Source organism: Halichoerus grypus, chromosome 5 (genome assembly GCF_964656455.1).
Source record: "Halichoerus grypus chromosome 5, mHalGry1.hap1.1, whole genome shotgun sequence".
NCBI classification, from domain to species: Eukaryota; Metazoa; Chordata; class Mammalia; order Carnivora; family Phocidae; genus Halichoerus; species Halichoerus grypus.
In genome coordinates, this window is record NC_135716.1 from 133,426,211 (window position 1) to 133,453,621 (window position 27,411).

Sequence of the window (27,411 nt, forward strand, 5' to 3'; positions counted from 1 at the left end):
CTGGACCTAACAGCTCTCATGAAGGAATAAAAATATTGCTTCTTTATGATAAATGCTCCTGAAAGAAAGCCAGATGCTTATGAAATAAAAAGAAGGTCAAGCCAGGAAAAAAAAAAAAACACGACTCTGAATAAATCAAAGATTTGAACATCAAATCTGGCAAGTGACTTGGAGCTGCTACATAAATGAGAGATGAAATCACTTGAGATAATGTCCCAGCCAGAATTTAATTGCTTTTGTTTTAAAGTTATAGAATAATTATGGGTCATAAGAAGTGACTTAAACTGTATTGTATTTTACCCATTTTAAGGGGAAAATAATACTCTATGATAGTGTTTGCAAATGTGGGGATTCAAAATTTCTTCCAACTCATCCCTTGCAAACCTCAGGGGTCTATATAAGTGCTGTTACTGCTTTTTGAAATGCTGTCTCCCTGTCTGAGCAGTTCCTGAGAGCCTAGTCCATTACCTTTGCTTCTTCAATTTGCTTGGCACATAACATATTCAGTAACTCTGTGTGCTTGTGTGTGTTTAGATCTTTTATTTTTCTTCAATTAATTTCACAAATATTTACTGAGCACCTACTATGTGCCACTTACAGTGCTAGCACCTGTGTGTAAGTATGCACGTGCACATAGTTATATGCCCCTGACACCTAAATAAGAAAGGTCCCACTGCGTTTGTTTCTCACACATACCATAAAGTTGAGGCTGGGTATTGGAGTCCCGTTCCTTCCAGTATATCCTGTAATGGAGGAGGCAGCCCATCTTCTCCTGGGCTGGAATTTCGGTCCATGAAATTAACACGCTCCCTTTTTCCTCTGAGATGGCATTAATGTGGGGGCCACTCCGTGGTGCTGCAAAGTAGAACACAGGAAGCTTTTGTCACCCTCCAAATCCAAACTGTTGAACTAAAGCAAAATTTGGCAAAAGGTCCCAAGACTCACCTTTGTGCTTAGAGTCACCCCAGATGGAGCTGCATCCTCTCTGGTGCCCCGACAGCGCATACACACTGATTTCATAACAGCTGTAGGGTTTTATGTTCTCTGAAGGGAAAAGGGAGTTCTTATAACAGGTTTGGCATCACATGTGAGTCACTAAAGGGAGACATTTAAGTGTCTGATATGGATGCATTCAAGGCACTTCTTTGCTCTCCTTACTTTGAAGATAGTTCAAGTACAGTCTGGACTGAGGGTGAAGGGATGACCTAAGTCACGAAATCTCGGCATCCTGTTTGCCACGTCGATGGCTTCTGGAAGCCACGGCTCCCACCTTCCCAGTTCACCTCATAGTGAACAGACAGGCCAACCTGAAGTGTCTTCGCAGGGTCACACGATCAAGGAGACAAAAGCTATTCCACTTTCAGCAAAGATTTAAATATAACCACACAGACTGCATTTGAAACAGAACTCACTTTCAAGGAAAAAAAACCCCATGGACTTCTACAAACAAATCATTTGCTATTTACAGAGAAGTGTGGCTGGTGTTTTGCAGCCACAGAACCTGGACAGCCCTTCTAACTCCGGAGATGTTTATCGGGATCTGCCCCATGCAGCTGGGACTAACTGGGGCAGCTCAGGGCAATCCAACCTCTCCTGCTAACCTCCTCCCCCTCGCTCCCCGCTGTGCTCCAGTCAGATTTCACCTGCTTCACAGCCTGGAGATTAGGAGGATACCTGGGACTGTGAATGCTACTTCCTAGCTTTTAAAATGCCACACTTTGCAATTTTCTGTCAGTCATGAAGTTGGCTGGCAAGTTGCTCTTTCCTTATTTCAAAATTCCTTATTTCCATGAATTTCAGATTCTACTTCCTGTAAAGAAAAGGCCCTTTTCATAGATACTGCCCATGACCGAACTTTCAATTCCCAAGGAAATTTAAAGGGAAATGAGAGAGAATCCCTACCAGGCAACGACAGGGTCACATGGTCAGAGTGAGGACTCTCTCCCATAGTGTTTAATGCCCTGCCATAGGCAGATCTGGTCCCCTCCACTGACAACTGATTAGGGTTTAACATTTTATTTTTGAGGAAGAGGAATTTTATATCACAGAATAATTTACTAAATAATGTGTGTTTTATATGAAAATCCATTGTCCCTTAAATATTCCAGCAAGTACCCTACATAAAGCTCAGATGTGCAACCAGTACTGTCAGAAGAGACCACGAGGAGATCCAAACTCATGCCATGGTGAGTTTCCAGTTGTATTCATGAACCAAGTGATATGGATAAAAGGACACAGCTTAGTCCAGTCATCCAAAGATTCTTCTCCGGGGGCATGCAGACCCAGAAGCCGAAAGGGCAACACGGAATATGGAATCATATTTCATTTGGGAGAGAGTTGGGCCTGGCTGCCGTCTCTAGTCCTGGAAGCAGCCAACCAACCACTGTGCCATGAGCAGGCGTGGGAATTCCAGATGAGCTCATTAAGCAAATAGTATCATTGCATTTTGCCATGCAAAACATGAGTTCAGGGCAAAGGCCTTGGGACTGCTGCATAAGAAGCTGTGGGCTCCTTGTGAACAGCCTACCCTTAATGGAGGAGGGAAGAAAGTCTGGCTCTATAACTTAGCTGACATTTCCTTTTGCATGAAGAAGAGAACCCTCACAAGCTTGTTCCCTGGTTCAGACCTTAGGGACTCTTGTTTTATTGGCTAATTCTTACACAAACACGCCCTAATCATTAGCTTTCAAAAATTCACCTCAAAACTTCCTTAGCTTTGCTGTCCAGTGCACAACATCCACATTCCTAAGATTTTTATTTCTTTCTACAACCTGGCCCCAACTTCCAGCTCATTTCCCACTACTCCTGTGCATACATATATACCTGGCATCCTTGGGCAAAGCCTCTGACGCCATGTATATAAACTACCTCTTTGGTGGATTTTTTGCAGAAAGCTACTTTCACCTATTAAGTATGGGAGAAGACAAACATTAAATGATCAGTAATGAGGAGTGATCACAGAGGAAATACAATGGGAGCATGCAGAAGAGGGACACAAATAGCCTAGGCATTGGGGAAGGCATTTCTAGACACCTACAGATTTCTACATATTTGTAAAAGGAGTGGTTCTATATGGTCAGAACCATTTTTACCCACAAAAGACAGTACTGATGGTCTCCCAGCCTAGGCCCCATAAACCTATCACCCAAGAGCTGGATTATATTCTGGCCTCCAGAATATACTCCAAAACACCCAATGCTGCCCCAGCCAGATGCTGGAAAAAGGCTGGTAAGGATCCGATGGCAAGGAGTCACCTTACTGTCTGGAGAGTGCCATACTGAATTCATAAGTACGAATTACTTAATTTTCTAAGTGTTTATTTCCAGAATGTAACATCAACACTAATAGCTAACCAAGTGTTTTCAAGCAGGGGAACAACTTTAATTCATAAAGTTATTTTACCCAGTATTATACTGATTTCATTCAAATGAGTATTTCTAAAATGCTTAAAAATATTTTAGTTCCCTAAATAGGCAAAACATTCTCTCTTGTCATCTCTTTTCTGGTATTTGGGTAGTATTACAGAATTTCTAAAAGGAAGAAACTATAAGGACCACAGGGTCCAAACTATCCCACAGAGGTCAATCCTAATATAGTTTATAATAAGCATTTACAATTTTGTAGCAGTTTGGAGTTTAGTAAATGCCTTTTCTATCCACTATTTCATTTGATCTGATGGGCATAACAGCCCTAAAGGGAAGTTGGTTCTACTGCAACAATTCTAGGGACAGGGAATGCATTGCCCTGAGGGCCACTCGATTGTCCTATTAGAGACTATCACATGTAAGGCAATTTCTCTCTCAAAATTGAGCTGATATCCGCCTTATAATTTCCATGTAGAGGACTTAGTTTTGTTCTCCAGAGCAACAAAGGACACATACTCTTTCTCACATATACATCAAAGCCAGCAACAGCCATCAAATCACCCACACACATCTAGAATTCTCTTCTATGGGCTAAATGGTTCCCACATTATTACTATTATTATTATTATTTTAAAGTAGACTCCACACCCAGCATGGAGCCCAGTGCGGGGCTTGAACTCACAACCCTGAGAGCAAGACCTGAGCTGAGATCGAGAGTCAGATGCTTAATCAACTGAGCCACCCAGGCGCCCTTAAATGGTTCCCACATTAAAAGTTCCAGACCCCCAGTGACTTGTTCGTCTTCCTCTGATGTTCACTGGGTTATCTAGACAACACCATCTTTAGGTGTAGTGATTATAACTGAACACAATCCACTAGAAGTCTAACAGCTAAACTGTAAAAGAGGCCCACAGTTAAGGACTAGCTCACGTATTGTTTGGTGGTGTGCTCTGCTTATTTCATTTGTCTTGTCTCCATAGGCAGGGTGTGCATATCCTCTTGGGCAGGTGTAATGATGGCATGGCGTAATAAAAATACTATAGAATTTAGAGTTTGAAAACCTATGAGAATCTTAGCCCTGTCATGTATAATAATAACAGTGACAGCTAAATTACCAAGTACTTAAAATGCGTGAGGCTCTGTTCACAATGTTTTCTCTACATTAATTCCCAATGAGATAGGTATTATTATTTTCCTCATTTGACAGATAAGGAAACTGAGGCAGAGAGAAGTTAAGTAATTTGCCGTAGGTCACACAACCTAGTAAGTGACAGAGCCAGGGCTTAACCCCAGATAGTCTGGCTGTAGAACCTGCACTTTTTACTATGCTGAGCTTATTCCTAAAAGTGACATTGACGAAGTTCTGTCCGATCGTTTTAATATCTTTTCAGATGCTATCACTTGATAGAAACCACTGACAGATTTGGACTTGAGGATTGAGATGCTGATTATCATATAGATAATTCTGGATTTATTATCACACAAATAATATTCAGCAGAATTGGGAACGAAAGATCTCCTGGTTTCCTCATCTGTACAACGGATATAATTAAACACTTGCTGCACATGATTGTTCTGAGAATTACATAAACTCCCAAGTGAAAGGTGCCCATCACACTGACTGGTTACTACTTAGCTTTCAGCCATGCTTGTGTGGTTCAGTGATGCATTTGTTTTATATGGCTCTGTGCCAGGCACACGAATTTTCCATAAATACTAGAGTTTTTGGTCAATCAGTTGGTCTTCTATGACTGTAGTGCTGTATTCTGAGGTGCTGTCTTGAAGGACTCTAGGTCATCACTGTCCCTGTTATTCAACTGCCTGTAATTGAGGAAGGTTCTGGGTTCTTACCTGTGATTTCTTAAAAAAAAAAAAAAAGTGAAACTCAGTAGCATTTGAAGAGGAAGGTGAACAATAAAATACCTGAAATCAGAGCAGACACATTGGAGGGGGTACTCCGCAGCCAGTTTAGAGGGGGCTGCGTGCCACCCCTGGGATGGAGCTCCTTCCACTCCACCACATACTCCTGGACAGCCGGTGCAGCTTTCCCGGGAGGCTCCCATGTCACCATAATGTTGTCCACACCCTTCGAGTTTGCAGAGACCTGGCGAGGAGCCAGCGACTCTTTTTGGGGAAAAGGGGGGAAGCACAAAAACAAAATCACGGTGGATAAAGATATAAAAAACAATTCATCCCAGCAAAGCTTTAGGAAGAACCAATTTCTTGTTAAGAACTTCAGATTTGTTCTTGTTAGTGCAAGGATCCTGTGCAGGGATATTTGTAGAATTATTTTCCCCTTCATCTTCCACTTCTGTGTTCCCAAAGGTACCTGCTGTACTGATATACGCATCCTTCTAATCTACCTCTCAGATGTTTATTTAGATATCTATGTATCCTTGAAAGTTAATGTGGCTTTGTGCTAGTGTTCTGTATTTTCATGAAACGTGCTGGGAGTACATTTAATGCTTTTTCTTACTTTTTCCTTCCCACTCAATATTATATTTCTGGAATATGTCCACCCTGCTGCTATATGTAAATCCAGCTCATTCCTTCCAACTGCTACCTCAAACCTCTTTCTGTCCAGTCTCCAAGTGACAATCAGGAGGTTCCTTCCAACTCTTTGCTAACACAAACAAGGATGCAGTGAACATTCTCTGGCATGTCCTCATGTGTGCAAGAGTGTCTCTGGATATATCTTCACAGAGCTGCTCAATTATAGAGCAAATCCACACATTATTTCATTAAACACAGCCAGAGTGATCTCTAAAATAGCTAATCAGTTGACACTCCAACAAGAAAAGCATGAGGATTCTTATTTCCCCACCAACACTTGGCATTCTCTGACTTTCAAATTTTTGCCAATCTGGTACATGTAAAGGGGCTAATTTAACTGTGGTTTTATTTTGGTTTTCTGATTTTTTTTTTAATAAATCATTTTCCAATTTCTTATGAAGCTGAGCTTTTCTTTATATATTACTAGTAATCTGACTTCTCCCTCGGTAAACTCCCTGCTCATATACTTAACTCATGTTTTCTCTTGAGTTTCCTGTCTTTTCTCTGATTTACAGAAATAGGTTTTATATTCTAGCTATCAGTCATTTGTTAGTTTTCAACACTAGAAATATACTCCAGTCTTTCAACTCTCTGATAACTTTATGAAGTGTTTGTTGCACATATTTACTTTGATGTAGGTAAATTTATCTATTTGCTTGTGCATTTTGAGTCTTGTTTATGAAATTCTTCATCCTGGGAGCACAAAGGTACTCAACTACATTTTCTCCTATTGGCTTTTGGTTTTACCTTCTCCATTTAAGTTTTTAATCCAAATTTAGCTAAAAGCCTTTTTTCTTAAGGGAATAAATTTTTTATATTTTTCCATACTGTGAGTCAATTTTTCCAAATGTGATACCATCCCTAACATATACCAAGTTCCATATATTCATGGGTCTGTGTCTGGGGTCAACTTCTTTGCCAGAACACACTGTTCACATTATTAGGCATTGTGATATCTGATTATTTACTTGGTAAAGTCCCTTCCTCATTTTGCCCATCATTTTTCAAAGTGGTCCTGGATATTCATGACACTTTATTCTTCCATATAGCTTTAAGAATCAGTTTATCAGAGTCCCCAGAAATTCCAGCTGGTATTTTTTATTGGAATTAAGTTAAATTGTTCCATTCATAAATATGCTGTTTCGTTGAAATTTTTCAGTTCCTCTTTAAAAGCCCCAGCTCCTCCTTAATGGAGGTAAGGCTTTTATGCATTCTTTGTTACAGGCTAATTCCTAGACACTTTATACTTTGAGTTTGCTATTTAAGTGGCATCTTATTTTCTACCATTTATTATAGCATTAATTTGTGTGTGTTATTCTTATTTCTGGCAAACCTGCTAGAATTTCTAATTGTTCTAATAATTTATTGCCCTTGTTGAATTTGCCATGTAGTAATCTTATTAGCTGCACGTGTAAAATATCTTCTCCTTCCAATCTTTAAATCTCTTATTTTTTTGTTTTTATCTTGTTGCAAATTTTAAAGAGAATATGCCTACCTATATTCATTAACGTGATACTTGCTGTAGGTTTTTGGTAGAAAGTCTTTAAAAAACTAAAAAGTTTTCTTTTTTCTTCATAGTTTTCAAATAGGTTTATTTTTATAAAATACTGTTTACTAAAAAATTCTTTTTCACCAAATACTTCTCTACATCCATTAGAAACATATCCCTTTTCTCTCTTTTTTTATTATTGTGATGAATTACATTAATACATTTTTCTGATGTTGATCCATCTTTGTATTCTTGGGGTCAATCCTGTTGCTCATTCTGCACTAATTTGTTTTCCTCTCTCCACCCCCCTCCCCCTGCTAATTTTTTCTTTTTTTTTTGCAGAGACTTTTCAAAAACAGATTTTATGTTTTAGAGGAGTGTTAAGTTCGCAGCAGCATGAGTGGAAGGTGCTGAGGTTTTCCGTATCCCCCCCACCCCCACATGCACACAGCCTGCCCCGCTGCCAAAATGAGTGTACGCCCCAGCGCCGTACACCAGCATGTTATACGCCACCAAAAGATTTTCTTATAAACATTTTCAAGTATTTTCCCCCTTCACTTAGTTTTTCCTGTTACTGGAAATCCTTTTAAGTAGTTCATAACTTCTCTTTCTATTCTTTCGATGTTAATTTTAAGTTTTCTCATGTTTTGACTTCTTTCCCCGTTTTGGATGCCTTTAGGAAAAGTCTCTCACCCAATCTTCTGCTCACTCATTCAGTCTTCAGATGAGTCCCTTCTGCTATCCAACCCATTGGCTGTGTTCTTGATTTCAAAACTAACTTTCCATACTGAATCTCTTTATTTGGGGCTTCTTTATAACCACCTAATTCTGACTGAGTCATGTTTCTAGCATCCTCTCTAATCTTTCTAAGGATACTTGTTATGCTTATTCTAAACTTCCGTTCTTTCTGTTGCATTAGTGAGATTTCCTATGGTACAGGCTGCCTTTCCCAGAACATGTGCCTCTCAGATTTCTCCTGATTTTCTCCTTTGGGATCTTGTGTTTTTTTCTTGGACTGCTCAGCAGCCTTGGCCTTTATCTTTCTATGGGAGGAGAGTGAAAGGTTTCCCCTAGCTTGTGCTTCCCCAGGCAAGTTCAGGTGGGGAGGAGGAGCTGTTCAGGGTGGAAAGCTCCAGGCCTGAGAGCCTACAGTGATGCAGCCTGAGCTCTACCTGTCCCCAGGTTCCCCCGAGGTATACCTGATACCTCCAGACCCTACCCATGCCTCTATGGCTGGCACTGCTCTTCATGGGGAATCAAGGCTGTTATTCTCTTTTGTAATTGCCAGGCACATGGGGTGGATGGCAGGAGAAATCTCAAAAGCCAGCCAGCTCACAGGTACTCTTTGCTCTCAGACCCCCTCTGCAGTTAGGTATCAGGGCTTCCTTGAAGTTACTCTGTTCTGCTCTCTGGACTTCCTTGCTCCATAGCAGAAATGTCCAAGCAATGATCATATCAGGGCAACAGGAGCAAGAAGAAGGAGTAAAACCAGAAAGTGCTTACCTCAGGGCTCCCCCTTATCGCTATTCCCCACTGCATTCAGCCATCCATCCTGTCCCTTGTGTGGCATCCTCAGAACTGTGCTTGGTGGTGAGAACCTGTAACCTGGGCATTGGCTATTTTGCCAGGGACTGGAATTCCCCAGTAGGGGTTCCTTATATTCATCTGCCTTGGTATTGGATGTCCTGGCTATGCCACAAGATTTTTTTTTTTTTTTTGAGAATGAAATGCATTCATTTAGTAAATATTTATTGAGCACCTATAGGTTCCAGTTACCCTTTGGCAGGTGATGGGCTAAAATAGCCAAAGAGCCCTTCTGACCACTGCTTCTTTGGAATGAGCTAATAAGCAAAGCAACTTGGCATTGCCCTGTCTGAGTCATCATAGTTACCAGGAACACAGCCTGAATTTCCTTCCCATGACGTTTGCCAGGGCACATTCTCTCTTTCAGAACTCTGCTAACAACTCACCTTCTTTCTATCACCTTTCAGAATTTTTTCTTTAGCCTCAATCATTCAACTTCCCATCTCCTTTTTCCCTGAGAGCTTCTGAACAGAATTCTGCAATTCATAAGGTATTTGGAATACGTGCCCACCTAAAAGACAGGTGGCCTGGTTTTTCAGTCCAGCTCTGCCACTAACTGGATGTATGGTCTTGGCTAGGTTCCTTCACCTCTTGGGGCCTCAGTCTCTGACATCTGTGTGGGTCTCTGTTTATGACTCTACTGGCTTCTGACTCTTCCTGTAGTTTCAAGAAGTCTCGAGCACAGGGACTGGTCTGAAATATTAAATACGTTTTTACTTGTTGACTGCAGGGTTTAGCACACATTCAATCTTCATTGTAAACCAACAAAATCACTCTAATGATTCTTTATAGGCAATGCTGTGGCAGGTGCTTTTTACAACAAAGTTGTCCCTACTTTCTCAAAGTCAACATAATTCTGCCTGGGCGGGGGGCACATTATTTTTCCTTTCCTAAAAGGAAAGTTATATATGTGAGTGGTGTGAACAGATACTGAAAGAGAGGGAGACAAAATCGTGGTATGCTATTCCTACAGATCATTCAGAATATGTGTGAGACAAGAGCACTCAAGGATGGGATGGTGTAATTTGCCAATGTGTCCTCCATGTCATTCTGGGATACACAGAGTACTGGGTGGTTTTATTGGGTGGTTAAGATGTGATCTTAGGAGAGACAATAAACCCTTGAGAATTCAAGATTTCCAGGACCAGGATCCTCTTAGTTACAGCTCAGTTCAAGTACTGTCCTGTCATACCTCCTCTACATGTCCATCCTTATTGAGCCTCATCCTTATGCAACACCTGGTTTCCATCATCTTCCCACTCCCCATGAACCTCATTCCTTTAATTAGCTCCTCTCTCCCCTTTATCTCCAAACTCTTCCCAACCCAATTCTCTTCCTCAACTTCCACATTTGCTCAGATCTCACTTTAAAGCAAACCCTCATGCCCACATACCTCCACTTCCTCACCTGGCTCCCACCAACTTGTCTCTCCATACTCCAGTCACATGTTCTTCCTTCCCGGGCATCCTCTCCAAGCCCATGCTTCATCTTTCCTCTGTTCCTAGAGTTACCTGGGCATCCCTCTAATCTCACACTTATTATACTGCACCACAGTTTCCTTGTTTATGTCTGTCCCTCCCACATGACTGAATATAACTGGAGGACTTCAACAGTATTTTTAATCTATTATTGGATTCTAGCTCCCTTACGTAGTATATGCTCAGGAAATGACTGTTGAATGAATGAAGCAGAGGCCAGCTCTAATATAATGAATGTGTCATTTTGAGAAGTTGTTACCAAATCTAAATAAAGCACCTGGAACAAACCCAGAAAATTCATGAAGTTTTTAGCTTCAAGACCCATCTGCAGTGACATTTGAAGAAGTAAGGTATTCTGACATACTACATTTTAACAATAGCAGGATACTAAATAGTGGTGTGAGTTCAATTTCCCCTACAGAATTCACTTTAAAAACTATATATGCAGTACTTACCCACAGAAGAAAAAATTTTAAAATATAAAAAGCAAAAGGGAAGGAAAATCACCTGTAGTCCCATCATACAGTCGTGACCTCTATTAACATTTCCACATACATTCTACTAGATTTTTTACAATGCAAAAAATGTGTACTCATGTAAACACATATTTTAAATGGCATCATCCCATATATACTATTGAAAGCCTAACTTTTTACTAATTATGTGCATCTTTCCTTGCCAATAAAAACATAGCTACAATGTCACTTTAACCCTAGTGTGGGGTTAAGGCAGGTGAAAGTCATGATATATTAAACCAGTCCTTTCTCTATTATTTTACATTTAGGTTGTTCGTGGTGTTACACTATTTCAAAAATTTTTCAACAAACATCTTTGTGCTTACACTTTTAAGCACTTATCATTTTCTGAGGATACATCTCTAATGGTAAAATTTTTTGGTCAAAGATACATTAGTATTTAAAGTTACATATGGCCAAGCTGTCTTCAGAAAGTTGTACCAATTTACATACCCACCAGCAGGGTACAGCATATCTTTTCGCCACACACTCACCCACATGGGTTAAGCTAATTCTACTAACTCTTTCTCAGTCTGATTTGGTTTCTCATGTTTTCTCAAAATTTGCATCTCATTGATTGCTGGTTAGGCTGAACATATTTTCGTATCTTTACTGCTACTTTTCTATTTATTTTTTGAGTTGCCTGTTCATATCCCCAATCTCTTATTTATTTGAAAAAGTAGATAGATAGATAGATAGATAATCAATCTCTTTTTGCCAAAAATGTGATATATGCTTTTCTTAAACTGTTATTTACATTTTTAAAGCTTTGTTTATGGTGTTTTTAAAATTTTTATTTTACTGTGCATAGAGTTTGAGCTTTCTTCCCCCACAGTTAATTCATCTCCTTAGGTTTGTGCCTTAGGTACCTACCCACATAGGCACAGATCACCAGTTGCCTCCCAAACATTCTCTCCTCTTTAGCAAGGGAACACTGCTGCCTGAAATATATTTCTAAGCCTCCTCTGCAGCTGGGTGTGACCAGGTGACCAGTTAGAGCCAATGACTACAAGTGTGTTGTGTGACCTGGAGCAAAGCTCCTTGAGGGTGAGGCGTGGGCCCTCCTCTCTTCCTTCTTTTCCTAGAAGAAAGTAGACAGAGCTCTGGCAGCCATCTTGGTCCTTTTCCATCTTGAGGATGGAAGCCAGCTTGGCAGAGGAAACAGAAGGAAGGAGCCTGGAATCTTAACGATGTCACCAGACCTCTGGTACGAGCAACCCTTACTCCTAAAAGCAATTCCTAACTCATATACCAACTTCAAGTTACATCAATATTTACTTGTATTTTCTTCTAGTTATTTTTATCTACTCTATCATCTCTAAGTTTATGGATATATGACTGAAAGGATATATAACTAAGATTTAACAGTGTATATAAAATAATGTTTGGGTAGAAGCTTCTTTCAAGCGATGATTGCTAGACTCATATGTAGATAAAATTGTTCAACTGAATTTTAAGAAAGGATTTAATTATAGTCTTATTAGGCATTTTTGGAAAAGTTAGGCCAATGATCTTGACATTGAGAAATAGCACTCATATCCACTTTATTGACTAATCATAGGCTTTTATCTTAAGAAATGAGTTTTCAGAGCATGCAACTATAAAATGTGTATAGTTGGGAGATTTCAATGTAGATAATTGGATAAATATCTAAATTTGTGTAATAAAGAGCTGTAGTATAGATAAATTTTACTGCAGTTTCATTACAGCCAGTATTTCATTTTAATACTATTGGTTTTAAAATATGTTTTGACTATAAGTGTAGAATGTTTTTTCCTAGAATTTGACAACACATACTCTTCTTGTGTCCAGAAAAATTAGCCAGATATTAGTGTTCAATTTAATGTAACTAACATTTCCTTAACTAACATTTGTTAAGCACCTGCTATGTATTAGTTTTTGTATTTAATCTCACAATGACCTGCAAGACAGATAATATAATCCCTACTTTACAGAGGGGGAAATTGAAGCTCAGAGGTGTTAATTCACTTGTCCAATACCACTCATAGGCTAAGTGCAAAAGAACCTCTGAAGGCTGTTGGCTCCAAAGTCTAAACTCCTGTGTTACTCATGCCAGGCCCTGGGCTGAGCCTGTGGGAGATAAGACATAAGTAAGACACAGTTTCCCATAGGCGATATTAAAGGAAAGTTGGTACTTACCTGCCCCACACAGGTCCGTTATGTTAATACGAGTGGGCATGGAACTGCCTTTTGAGTTAGCTGCAGACACAGTCACAACCCAATTCCCAGTTCTGGGAACGACCCAGGTCCAGGAGGTGTGTTCTGTGATGTTCTGTAGTGTGACTTTCCCCCCTGCCACCTCCTGCAAGGTCACGCGATAGTGGAGGATTTTTCCTCTTGCCTCAGATATACTCATATTCTGCAACGAAACACATCCACTTACTTGTGTACTCCCAGACAAGGTCGCTGGACGCTCTGTGGCTGGACCTGATGGCTCCCCAAGCAGGAGGAGACATATGAGTGACCCTTTTATTTACACCTTCTCATCTCCTCCACTGCATATTTTTATGCCTCCACCCAAGCCCACCATTTAGGGAAAAAAAAATTCAGTTGACATTTTTCAAAGCTAATTCTTAAGAACACAATTGATTTTCCTTTCTTGCTTCAAAATGAAACTTCCTAATAGTAGAAACCTCAATTATATCCAATGGAACAAGAGTGGAATCTGAACTCAGATGATCTGGGTTTCTGTTCCATCGCTACCAATCACTACTAGCTGTGTGACCCAGAGCAAGGCACTCAGCCCCTCTGAATCTCCAGTTCTCAATCTGTGAAACACACACACACACACACACACACACACACACACACATACACACACACTTTTCATATAGAAAGTGTAATGCTGCTCATTAAGTCAAAAATGAGATTTTCAAGAGCTAAACTCGTAAAATCCACACTTAGTGAGCTGGATTAGCCATCTGCGCTAGAAAAGTAAAGACACTGTTTATAAATGTGTGACTAATGAGTTTTGGAATTGCAAAAATTCCAATTGAGATCATTTGGGAGTAATCCCAGAAAGTAAGCAGAAAACTAATTATTTGTATTGTAACCCTGTTCGGGTAAGAACCATGGGAAACAGAAGCAATGAAAATGGAGAGCGGCCAAGGGCAGCCCTGGCAGTGCCTGTCCTTGCCTAGTGCGGGGAGAGGAAGATTAGCTTGCCAGACTTAAGCATGATTTTTTTTTTTAATAAATATTTTATTTATTTATTTATCAGAGAGAAAGAGAGAGAGAGCACAAGCAGGGGGGAGCAGCAGAGGGAGAGGGAGAAGCAGGCTCTCCGCTGAGCAGGGAGACCAATGTGGGACTCGATCCCAGGACCCTGGGATCATGACCTGAGCTGAAGGCAGACGCTTAACCGACTGAGCCACCCAGGCATCCCAAGTGTGATGGTTTTCTTGGCAAGGCTATTCCTTCTATGGGTTCAGGTGCTGAAAGACACATATTGGACTGGCAAATGCCCCTTTCTCTGATTCCCTACCCCTTAAACAATCTTCTAATAATTTGGTTTCCTGTGTATTTATCTGTCAGGAGAGACTGGGGTAACATGAACATCTGGTTCACTTAAAATTTGTATTTTTCACTTTAAGTGAATAAATTGGCCTTCTGATGATAATTTGGCTTCTGAAATAATTAGCATGCTGAGAGAGAATGTTCCTATCTGCTGACTCAAGCCTTCTGGGTAGCCCAACAGCTGCATTCCTCACTGTAAATTAATCCATGAACATCTAGCTTTTTATATTTCAGTCTCTGGGAACTTGATTAATGCAGGTCCTATCCCAGCTGCCCTTCTGGATTCTCAAAGTCCAGGACTGTATCTTAAACCATGGTCAATGCACCAGGGGAATGCCATGTTGCTGAGGGCTCTTTTGGGTGCACATTTAGCCTTTCCCTAGAAGACATCTTTGTGTTCTGGCAGGAACCAGGAAGGTTAGCATTTTAATTGTCCATCACAGTCAATCTTATAGACCTGTTGTGTGGATTAAAGTAAATGTCTGCTTTTGAAATTGTGGTATCCTAAACTGTCATTAATGCCCTTTGTCACAGGAGAAAAACAGAATAAATTAAAGCAAAAGCAGGCGGGGAAGACCATTCCCTCAGCTCTTTCTCAATGCATCCTTTTCTGTCTCCTCTGTAGGTCCAGAGATAGGACTATTATTTCACCCCCACACCATGCACCCTCTCCTTAAGGTACTGCTCAAGAGTTAACTGAGCTCACTAAGCTCCCCATTCTTGCCAGGAACCCAAGGGGCTTCAGTCTTACTCTGACAACTGAGGAACGAGAGCCCTAATTGAAAAAAAAAAACAAAAAACCTTGCAAATCAGTCCTTATTACCTTCCTCTCATTCTCCTTAATAGACATCTCAGTAATCCCTATCAGTCCTATGACAGAGCATTGGAAGAAGGGGAAATGTCAAGTCATCTTGGATCCGATGAACTTGCCTCGTGACGGCTGTGGAAATCTAGCTGATTTCCACACACCACACACTACAGTGATCTAGTAAGAGATGTGGATCTGAAAGATGAGTAAAGGTTCCTAGAGGGTAGTGAAGGGCCTGGACCCAAACCCTTGCATTTTCTCCTCCACATCTCATATTTTAGATTTGAAAATATCATTGAGAAGGTAAAGGTAGAATTAAGGTAGTTAGAGAAATAAATATGGTATCCCATGAGTTATGCTTGTATAAAATGTCAAGCTCAAGTTTTGGGATAAAGGTTAACATCTCTCAGGCAATTGGCCTCCTTCACCAATTTGAAAATGGGCCTTAACTTGTCCAATATGGTCCATGGAACAAAAAACCCAATCAGCCAATAGGAAAGCAGGTATTTATCCAGCTGGATGTAGTTTCCTGAAGCAACTGAAAACAGTTTAATTTGGTTTTAAAAAAATAGCAACATAAAGTTTGCAAATAATGCATGTTAATCTCTCACCTCTGGATTATATTGGCCCTGATGTAATGGAACATCATCACAGAACTACAGAACCAGGAAGGATTCTATAGCTTAACAATTAATTCAACATTTCATTTTATCAATAGGGAAATAAGTCCAGGACATGAAATGACTTGCTTAAGGCCACTCAAGGAACAGATGGAGGAGCTGAGAGTGGAACCCAGGGCTCCTGACTTTTAGACTAGCGATCCCTCTACTCTGAAGTGCTGCTCCTTACGTTGTCACCACAGAGCACTATGTTTCATATTTGGAATCCCCAGTCACCCTCCTGGCCCAAAGTTGAAAAGTAGCTTGTCTAATTGGGAGGTTGTGGTACATTCTGATGTGGAGCATCAACAGCAGACATCAGGTCAGCAATTTTGGGGAAAGTGGAGATCCAGAATTCTTTTTTCCCGGAGTCAACAGGCCTTAGGTCACAAGGAGACTAGCTGTGAACCCAGAACTGCCACCTGAGGAGCCAGCTGGGTCTTTCCAGATGAACTTACTTTTACTCTAATGTTAATCTATTTGGGTGGGTGATCGGGAGAAGCTATCATTTATTGGGCCATACCATGAGTCAGAAGCTTTACATCTACTGTCACATTTAGTCCTCATATTTCCTTGTCCTGAGGTTAAGACTAAAGTAGTCGCCACAGAAAAGTAAGGTGAGATTTTAGTGCGCCCCCTGGTGGGCATGAGGGAGGAAAGAGATGTCCCGAATGTGTCTGGTGTCCCTCGTACTTCTTGTACCTTTATGGGCAGTGCTGAAAGGGGTGTCAAGCCAGTGTTCCTGTCATTGTCACCCTCTCCTCCTAGTAAGGGTGTGCTAAACAGGAAAAGCTGTCTTATGGCTTCCTTCAGTTTTCTTTCTGCTCTGTGTGTGAGAAATGATCTAAACTTAGTAAACTTAGCTTTTCTGACTTAGGTTTGTCTGAGAAGCAAAGAGTGAGCAGCTCCCTTATAAAACTATTATGAGAGTTCTGTTGGCTGAAAAGGCTTTCAGCATCAAAAATAACGTGATGAATATAGGACATGATAGGACAAAATCTGGTCCATGTCAAAATGCAAGGCCTCTGTGTTTTGTTTTTAAGTGTTTTTAAGTAATCTCTACACCCAACATGGGGCTCAAACTCACAACCCTGAGATCAAGAATCGCATGCTCCACTGACTGAGCCAGCCTGGCACCCCTGTTTTGTTTTTAAGTATATGGGAGGAAGGGTATTTCTGTGAATTGATAAATCATTTCTTATTAGGACTTGAAGAAAAAAACTACTGTACTTGTCATAAAGTGATATTTTATTCTGAAATTCCCCTAATGCAAACAAACAAACAAACAAATACAAAAATCTGTCAGAGCTAAGCCTACATCAAAGAAGAGACTCTGTAATCAAGACCTTTTAGAAATCTGGGGAATTCTAATATGTCAGTTTTGTCTATGAAGACTTTTTGGGGGGTGAGGTTGGTTTTTCTTATTAAGGAAGATTGTTCACTTTCCTGCTCCACCACACAGCAGCCGTGTGACCTTGAGCAAATTATTTTACCTCTCTGAGGCTCAATTTACTTAACTATAAAATAAGGATAATGCTATGTACAGCTTAAGCTTACTGGAGGATGCAATGGGTTGAGGGAGGCAAAGGGTTTCAAAGAGTGCTTGGCACATAGCAGATGTCAGCCACCTGGTGAGTTCCCTGCTCTCAGTTACTCTAATATAAAAATCATCATAATTGGCACTTTTCCCATTGTAGTTATATGACTCTTCCACCAATCAATGGAAAGCCAGGCCATCTTGACTTGGCTCCCACCACGGCTCTCTATGAAAGTCTCACCAATGTCATACAGTTGATTACAAAGTACATATAATTTGTGGGTTTAAGCCCGGGTACCTTGATCTCAGGACTCATGACTGCTTTCAGCAACCCCAGTCCAAACTGAAGGAGCAACTCAAAAGACAACCTGATCTGGAAGTTTTAAAAAGTCACTGTATTGAAGTGATCTATCTGTGGATCTGTCTTCCCACTAGCCTATGAGCCCATCTTTGCGTCCTTGGCGTCCTGCACCATGTTTGCCTTCTAGTGACTTAGCAAACACTTTTCATGATTCTCTCATTGATCTTCACAACCACCTCATGTGGTATATACTACTACTATCTGCACTTGACTTGAAGGAAAGGAAGGCACAGAGAGGATAAGCACCTTGCTGAAGAACACACAGACAGGAAGTGGTGAAGCCTCCACTTGAACCCAGGTAGCACAGCTCTACCTGGAGGATGAACTCTTAACTGCTGTCATGTTAGCACGATAGCCCCAGGTGTTTTGTTACCTTGAACTTATGAAATTGATACTAATACCTCATGCTAGTTACCCTGACATAGTGATTTCTACCTTATTTTGCAGCAAAAAAACAGCAAAATAATAGAAACTTTGTCAGAGCAAAACCTGAACTCCCCTTCCATCTCTGTTTTCCATCTTCTGTTAATTCTCTGGTACCCAATTTCTTATCTTCGTCATTGACCACATTCTGTCATCCAACTGAAATTCCCTACATAACAGCTGCTAGTATGATATGTATGACTAGTAAGCAAGGCAAAACAACCTGTTCTTTCCAAAAATACCTTCAGAAATGCTGTGCCAGCCTGCTGGGAAAGGGAAGGAGACAGAGTTGAATATTACAACAAAACTATCAAAATCTTCCTATTTGCTGCTTTTGCATTTAAGTATCGATTCTGAGATTGGATGCCTCCTCTAATTATATAAATGCCTCAGGCTCCCGACAACCAATCTTCCCTGTGGATTTATGACAGACCTTCATTCTACATCAATATAAATCAGATTACAAGTAATACTTTCCTACATTTACTGGATTTCTTTCATATGAGGGGCCAAAGAACACATACCCTCCAGGCAATGTGATATGGATTGGAATATTCTTCATACAACACAGAGAGATACAGGGAGAAAGAGACAAAGGAAATGTAGCAACGAGGCTGCCTCTGGCCACAGCAGCGATTCTGAGGCTCCGCTGTGAGCTGGGGTATGGGGCTTGTTACTTTCTCTTTCTTCTCGCCTTCTGTGGTTTGAGGGTAGCTGTTTATCCAAATGAGTTACTTCATTTAGCAAGTGAGTAAAACCCACCAAATCTTTCCCCCACTTTTGGAACCGAGTTGGCCAACTCTCTTCTCTACTGCTTGTGAAGGGTCCTGTTCATTACAGGACGGAGCCGCCGGCCGCACGCGGCCACGGAGCTCTTGAAGCGTGACTGAGATGTGCTGCTCTCTGGAGGGGGAGCTCTTAGCCACTGCACCCACGGGCACTTAGTAGGCACGCCAGTTTTCAAAGACTTAGTTGGATAAGGAGAATGTAAAATAGCTAATCAATAATTTTTAAATATGTTGAAGTGATAATATTCCATACGTACTTGGGCTAAGTAAAATATATTGTTAAAATTAATTCCACCTTGGGGCGCCTGGGTGGCTCAGTTGGTTGAGCGACTGCCTTCGGCTCAGGTCATGATCCCAGGGTCCTGGGATCGAGCCCCGCATCGGGCTCGCTACTCGGTGGGAAGCCTGTTTCTCCCTCTCCCACTCCCCCTGCTTGTGTTCCCTCTCTCGCTGTCTCTGTCAAATAAATAAATAAAAAAAAATCTTAAAAAAAAATAAAATTAATTCCACCTTTTAATTTTTTAAATGTGGCTACAAGAAAATTTTAAATGATACATGTGGCTCTCATTTGCGGCTTGCTTTATATTTCTATGGGATGGTGCTTCGCTACAGTTATCCTGTGGGATGGTGCTTCGCTACAGTTATATTTCCATGGGATGGTCCTTCGCTACAGATATTCCAATCCATATCACATTGCCTGGAGGGGATGTGTTCTTTGGCCCCTCATATGAAAGAAATCCAGTAAATGTAGGAAAGTATTACTTGTAATCTGATTTATATTGATGTAGAATGAAGGTCTGTCATAAATCCACAGGGAAGATTGGTTGTCGGGAGCCTGAGGCCTTTATATAATTAGAGGAGGCATCCTTTACATCCTACCAAATGTCCTCCCACCCTTATCCCAGCTAAGTGTTCTTCTGGGGTCAGTTCCAGTATTACCTTGCAAGAGGTCTTCAGCGACTCCTCACCCATTCCCCTGCTCTACTGGCTGACCCTGATCATCATCCCCCCAGCTGAATCTTTTTTTTTTTTTTTAAAGATTTTATTTATCCATTCATGAGAGACAGACAGAGAGATGCAGAGGCAGAGGGAGAAGCAGGCTCCCTGTGGAACAGGGAGCCCGATGTGGGACTCGATCCCAGGACCCTGGGATCATGACCTGAGCTGAAGGCAGAGGCTTAACTGACTGAGCCACCGAGGCGTCCCTACCCCCAGCTGAATCTTGAACTCCTCCTTTACACCTGAGTGCTCTCATCATCCCCATTTCTGTCCTTCTGCTGGTCTGTGAGCTCAAGCACCTGAGGATGGCATTTGTCTTACTCACTTCCACATCACTGGCATGCAACAGCGTCCAGTACTAAAGAGAGGCTTTCATATGTTTGTTTGAGTGAGTGGATGATAAATAAAGTGAAGTTGGCTTCATTTATAAACACATTTTTCTCTTCCAAATCCATGGCCTCAACCACAATTTCAGAAAGTTTATGACCTGCCATGATTAAGAAATTAACAGAGGAAACCGGAAAGGTTAATGTGGTTTAAACCCATTGTCATATCTTTTCATATATTATCTATCTATCTACCTACCTACCTACCTGTCTATCTATCTACAAGGTGATTTTCTTTTTAAAGAATACATGTTGTGCTAACTGGAAGAAAGGTGTATTGGAATCATGGATTGAAATGCTTAATGAAAGCAAAGGAAACAATATGAAACTTGGGGAATCTGAGAGAGAGGAGTCCTGTGAAGGACTCTGACATGACACTGGGGCTATTTCTAACGGAGTAACACTTTCTACTTGTTTTTGCATTTATTGTTTTACCAATACCTAGGTATTTTTGTTTTATTTCATAGATTAAGTTGTACTTTCTGGCTTCAATACAGAAGAAATTCTTGCCTTAAAAATAGCTATGGCAAAAAAAAAAAAAAAAAAGTATAAGATCATTTTGAGGAAATAGAACTTTCAGAAGAAACCCTTTAGGAGAAACCCAGAGTAAATAGGTAAGAACCAGAACAACAAAGCAAAGGTCTCCTTTACCCTCAACACACTCCCACACTCACATTCATATACACACACGTTCACATACACATCCACACTCATACCCCCACACACTCCCTCCACACACTCATACTCACTCACTGCCATAAGTCTGAATGTTTGTGTGTCCCCAAGGTTCATGTATATGTAGGAATCCTAATGCCCAGTGTGATGGTATTGGGACGTAAGTCCTCTGGGAGGTGATTAGGTCATGAAGGTGGAGCTTCATGAATGGGATTAGTGCCCTTATTAAAGAGAACCCACAGGGGCACCTGGGTGGCTCAGTCGTTAAGCGTCTGCCTTCGGCTCAGGTCATGGTCCCGGGGTCCTGGGATCAAGCCCCGCATCTGGCTCCCTGTTTTGCGGGAAGCCTGCTTCTCCCTCTCCCACTCCCTCTGCTTGTGTTCCCTCTTTCGCTGTCTCTCTCTGTCAAATAAATAAATATTAAAAAAAAAGAGAGAGAGAACCCACAGAGCTCAGTAGCCCCTTCTTCTTCTTCTTTTTTTTTTTTTAAGATTTTATTTATTTCGGAGAGAGAGAGCACAAGCATGAGCAGGGGTATGGGCAGAGGGAGAAGCAGACTCCTTGCTCACTGAGCCTGATGTGGGGCTTGATCCCAGGACCCTGGGACCTGAGCTGAAGGCAGACGCTTAACCCACTGAGCCACCCAGACACCCCTCACTAGCCCTTTCTGCTAATGTGAGGATACAATGAGAAGTCTGCAACCCAGAAGAGGCCCCTCACCTGACCATAATGACACCTGATCTTGGACTTCCAGCCTTCATAATCATGAGGAATAGATTTCTGTTGTTTATAAGCCACCTAGTCTATGGTATTTTGTTATAACACCCACATGGACTAAGACACTCACCTACATGCACCCACACTGACACACACACTCATATATACATACCCACACTCACAACCCACACACATATAAAAAACTCACACCCATTCACACACATTCACACTTACCCTTTGCACTCACATACATCTACAACACACATGCACACATCACTCACTTAGATACACACTCACACACACTCACACTCACCTACATTCATACTTCACTCCCTCACACACATGGGCTATACTCATTCAGCACCAAGTTCTCTTCTGATGTAAACATCCTACAAAAATGAAAGGTCATCTCACATTTCCCCAGTCGCAAGAGAAATGTGTTCTTACTTTGTTCATAGACTAATGGGGTTTTACCTGGGGCTTCCTTTGGTGCTAAGACCTGAAATCCCCCTCTCTGCAGTGGCAGGGTGTCCCTCTCATTGGGTTTCCCAGTACTGATCAAAGTGAAAAAAAAAAAAAAAAAGCCACCACACATACGTCTTTGCTTCCTTTCCCCAGTGAGGTCTGATTTGGGCCCCACCACAAGGCACCTGATCTGGCTGCAGCGTTTCCTTCTAGTCTGTCATTTAGACAAGTCCCTATGTCACGGCACCATCCTATCAAATTCCCAAGCCTGCCTAAGAGTAGCATAAGGAATCCACAGTTGGATGAGTGGGACAGGAGGGGTTCTAGACAGAAGGGGCAGTGATTTCTGCCCAGGAAAGTCTCCCAGCAGCAAGTACCACAATACCTGAAATCCTCTTTGGAATCACTTCATCTCCCTAGACCTGTTTCTGTGTTTGTAACGTGAGTGGTGGGACTGCACACTGCTTACATTCCCTCTGGGTCTCGGGCTCTGTAGTTCTGTGGTCCGAAGCAGGCCCGCTCATCTCAGTAACTCTGGTCAGTCTTTTACTCCCACTCCCAGGTAAGTGGCCTACTTGGGGCCCCTGAAGAAGCCCAGGATTTTGCAGAAAAGGACTTAATCCTGTAATGGTCCTGCAAAACGGAGGACTAGATCCAATATTCCTTAAGGAGCCTCTCAGACTGGATAGTCACTGAAGGTTTTGAAGGTGCCCTGTCTTGATCACCACCAGGTGTCAAGTTGTAGAAATTTCTAGTATTTACATTTTTGGCTTCTTATTCAAGCCAGTTCCAGTCCAGTACCCACAATTCTGGCTCCATAAAAGGGGAAAATTTTTTTAAAGTTTTATTTATTTATTTTAGAGAGAGTGAGAGGGAGAATGTGCACATGAGTTAGGGGAGGAGCAGAGGTAAAGGAGAGAGAGAATCCTCAAGCAGACTCCCCACTGAGCATGGAGCCCAACGCAGGGCTTGATCCCAGGACCTGAGCTGAAATCAAGAGTCAGCTGCTTAACAGAGCCACCCAGAACCCTCAAAAGGGAAAATTTTCTAACAATAAGAGATGCCCACCACAGCATGGACTGCTTAGAAAGTGGAATTCTACCTGTCCCAGATGGTCCCAACAGAGGTATCTATCTGTCCTGGCTGGAGTGGGAGCAATGTTTATGACAGCAAGGGTGGACTAGAAGAGAATTGAAGTCTCCTTGAATTCCAAGACCTCACTTTAGAATTTAGGCTTTTCAAGGATTAGGGACAAGATTAAAATGAGAAGCAGAGAAGAATTTGCATATGCACATTGGCTGAGCCTTACCTGTGGCTAAAGTATGTTTATTGGAACTAAAACAGTATATCTTTTCAGATCACTGCTGAGGACATTTAGGGAGAAGGAATCTTTATGGAAGGAGGAATTTTGTTTTTAACCAGTTGCTTACTTGTGAAAATGAAAACCAACAGCCAAGAACTGAGCTGGTTTCTTCTATAATATTCACAAATTATGGCTGCTCTAAATGTCTTGCATTGAGAATTGTCTTGCTCTTAAACATGGCTTTATTTTAAAATAAATTTTAAGCTGCAGTTTTAGTTTCAAAGTGAAGAGCTTGATTATGACTCACCAAGCTATTTATAGTAGTCTCATACCAGACATTTTGTGTGCGTGTTAGAGAGAAAGGAAAAGAGGGAGAAAGAGCTCATTTCTTGCCTGGCTCATTTCTTAAAACTGAAGAAGATTGCAATTATCAAAATCTATCATGCTAACCCCATCAGAGGACTTTATATTCATTTCTCTGACTATTTGGGGTTTCGTGCTCATCAGCTTCATAATTCCAAAACTGTTGATTTACCCTTAACTGGAAGAGGTGTAGTGAGAGGGATGCAGGCTTGGGGAAGTAAAGAGGAGTATAGCTCACCTGAAAACCTCTTATGAGCATCCAATCAGGAGCTCAACTCAAATAGTATTTTCTTTTCATAAAGATGAGTCATGATGTAGCAGAAAGAGGTCTGGATGAGGTTTCGGTCTCAATTCTGCACTTAGTAGCTGGGTAACTGTAGGAAGAACATCCTCTCTCTCTCAGTTTTTCCATTTGTTAAGTGGGGATACCTGGTACCTACCTCACAGGGTTTTTGAAGGATTACGTGAAATAACCGCCCCAGATTTCAGCACTTTGTGAAACTCTCACATCCTGTAATAACATTAGGCCTCCCTGTTTTCTGGAAGGTTGTTCAAATCACTACTGTTTTACTATGATTCCTGAGGAAGAGCTGCTTTCCATTCTTGTTCACACTATTTTCTACTATTGCTTGAGTTCTTGAGGTAGAGCAGCCTTCTTTCCACCCTCTCCCTTTTTGGTGACCATAGAAAATATATTCCTGAATACCCATATCCACACACTTCCCATCTTTAATTTCCCAAAAAAGTGCATAAGTAAGGTGACATGGTCACTGCTGGGGATGTTGTCTGTAGGGGAGATAGGGTGACTGGGAGGGGCAAGAGTCAGAAGAAATGCTGGAGTAGAGTCAGAGGATGGACATGCCTGGGCATGGGAAGGGATGCAAGAAGATGAGGAAACGATGCGGTGTGTGGAGGAGAGAACTCAGCCAGAGCTCTCACCCTTATCTGGCAAAAGTTAATGACACTGAGTCAAGGGTCCTGATGATATCGTTGAGAAAATGAGCTCCAACTAAGTCTGAAGCCTCGTATAAAGCCATTACAGAAATAAAACTTATTTTTTGGCCTTAAACATTGTTCAAATATATAATTCTTTTTGTGTAACAATTATATCTCAATAAAAACAAAGACAAAAAACAATTAAATATATAATTCTCTTGAATTTTACACTGACACTGAAAACTTACCTTCCAGAAAAGAGAAATCTGTTGTCTACTGTAGTCAATGTGCTGTTTCATGTACCAGACATCCAATATCCCTGTAGGTTCTGTTTTGAAGGGGAAAAAACATATTTTTTATACACACACACACATACACATATCCACAGATGCACAATATAAAACCTTTCAAAGGCAATTACTTATTTAATAAATAACTCTGGGAGAATAGGATTATAAGACATTCAATTTTCTTTGTGCCCCAGTATTGCTTTCCTTTTGTTAAACAATGAACATGTATATCACTGGCCATAGAAAACACAAGGTTACCTTAAAAACAAATTTTAAGAAATGGTGGTGAGGAAATTAGATTCCTATTTACTCTTAAAATATGTATTGATAAAATAACTCAAAGAAAGTATGTGTGGTTCTTTCTTTTTTGTTAGAATGCAGAAAGAATTCTAAGCAGAAAAATAAAACCATAAATCATAAGGAACATATTTTTTGATCCTGTAAAAATGTAAAATACAAATGATAAACTGTGTTCACTTCCATTCCTGAACTTACCATGTTGTGGCATAATTATTTGGTTTTATGATCATTAGGCAATGATCTACTTGAAAGGAAGGCCTATCTCATTCGTCTTAATATCCCTCATACCTACGCAATGCTTAGAATGTAATATGCTCCCAATAACTCTTTTTTTAGGTGATGAATGAGCAAATGGACAATCCAGGCAATATTAGCTACCTGATGCTAAAACACAGGCTGAACTGATAGAAGGAATAACCACCAATCCATAAGATTATGGTCAAATATGACCTAATTTAATTTGAAAAAGTCAATCAAACAGATTAGAAAAGAAACTGAATAACAAACTCCTGTGTCTATAAGAGAGAGAGTGTGTGTGCATGCATGTGAGTGGGTGAAATAGTTTTATTTCTCCCATTATCGGATTTGTCTTGATTTATAGTCAGGGGTGGAATCCACAGAAGGAGCCCCAGAAAACAGTCTTCAGCTGCACCAGTCTAACTTGTTTAGCAATGACACTTAGAGTGTATTGAGATGAAGCTACACAGGGGTTCCTTCTCGAGTGGCAAGTTCCATTTAACCAGATGGAAGTTTCCAGAACATTAAGTCCCACCAGGAAAACAGAGGACAAGCAGTCAGGGAGAGGAGAAGAGAAAGAGGGAAAAGTAGGGAGCGCATGCACCTGCACATAATCTGGGCAGGTCCTGTGGGGGCCCCATTCACAGTTACCTACCATGTCCTCCTCACCCCCATGATGTACGCAGCTCTAGCGCAGTGGTTAAAGTGTGAGCTCCAGAGCTAGACTACCTATGGGCAATTCCCAGCTCTGCGATCTTGAACAAATGTTAACCATGTCCTTAAGCCAGTTTCCTCATCTGTTGAATGAGTGTCGTAGTTCTATACGTCACATGGGGCTGTTGTGAGAATTAAATGAATAGAAGAATCCCAACCTGTGGTAAGCACTCAGTAAATTTAGCTGTTGCTGTTTTGGAAAATGAAGTGCTGAGAGCTAAAGGAGTTTGTTCAAGGTCCCAGAACTAGTAAGTGAGGCCAGGTTTTGGACACTGGTCTGTTTCATCGCATAGCGCAAGCTTTTTGCTCTGCACCCTGCAGTTACCTGGCTCTGAGAAGGCTTACAATTTCTCTACAATACTTCCACCCCCAACAGGTGCTCTTTCATGTTTTACTCTCTTCCTTTGTCACTTCCTTTTCCTGCCTCTCTCACCCTCTTCCCTTTCTGTTTTTTTTTCTAAATATTCACTTATTTTCTTCCCCTCACTTCCCACTAGTGGTAACTTCTACCCTTGCAATGAGGACCTAAAGATAAGAAATGCTTACCTAAGACATTCTGAAAATGCTCTCCATCCTTCAGGATTATGAACAGAGACCCAGAAATCAAGCCTAGGACTTTTTTTCTACTAGTCCAGATGCAAAAAGGAAAAAAGCACAGGCAACAGAAGGAAAGGGGACCTGACAGTTATCAACCACCTACTATGTTCCAGGAAATATTTGGACACTTTATATACTGTACATTATCTCATTTAATCCTCACACAATGCAGGGGGTGCATGCAGCTACACCTGTTTTAGAGCCGAGGACAAGGAGCCTTACAAAGGTTAAATGATCTACAGAACACTTGGGGCTGGTAAATGGCAAAGCCAGGAGCTGAGCTCAGGTTTCACTGTTTCCAAGGACCCTGCTCTTCCGTTACAGTTCACTAC

The 27,411-nt window shown here is 41.1% G+C and overlaps 1 protein-coding gene across 2 annotated transcripts in view; it reads right to left on the minus strand.

Moving 5' to 3' along the window:
- Positions 1-27,411, minus strand: part of IL12RB2 (interleukin 12 receptor subunit beta 2) — a 78,621-nt gene that overhangs the window by 17,854 nt on the left and 33,356 nt on the right. For both annotated transcript variants that reach the window (XM_078072945.1, XM_036103723.2), the window contains 5 exons: positions 25,190-25,269; positions 13,145-13,364; positions 5,289-5,489; positions 946-1,044; positions 697-855 (listed from right to left, as the gene is read on the minus strand). In XM_078072945.1, coding sequence (XP_077929071.1) covers positions 697-855; positions 946-1,044; positions 5,289-5,489; positions 13,145-13,364; positions 25,190-25,269 — 759 coding nt within the window. The remainder of the gene's footprint in view (positions 1-696; positions 856-945; positions 1,045-5,288; positions 5,490-13,144; positions 13,365-25,189; positions 25,270-27,411) is intronic.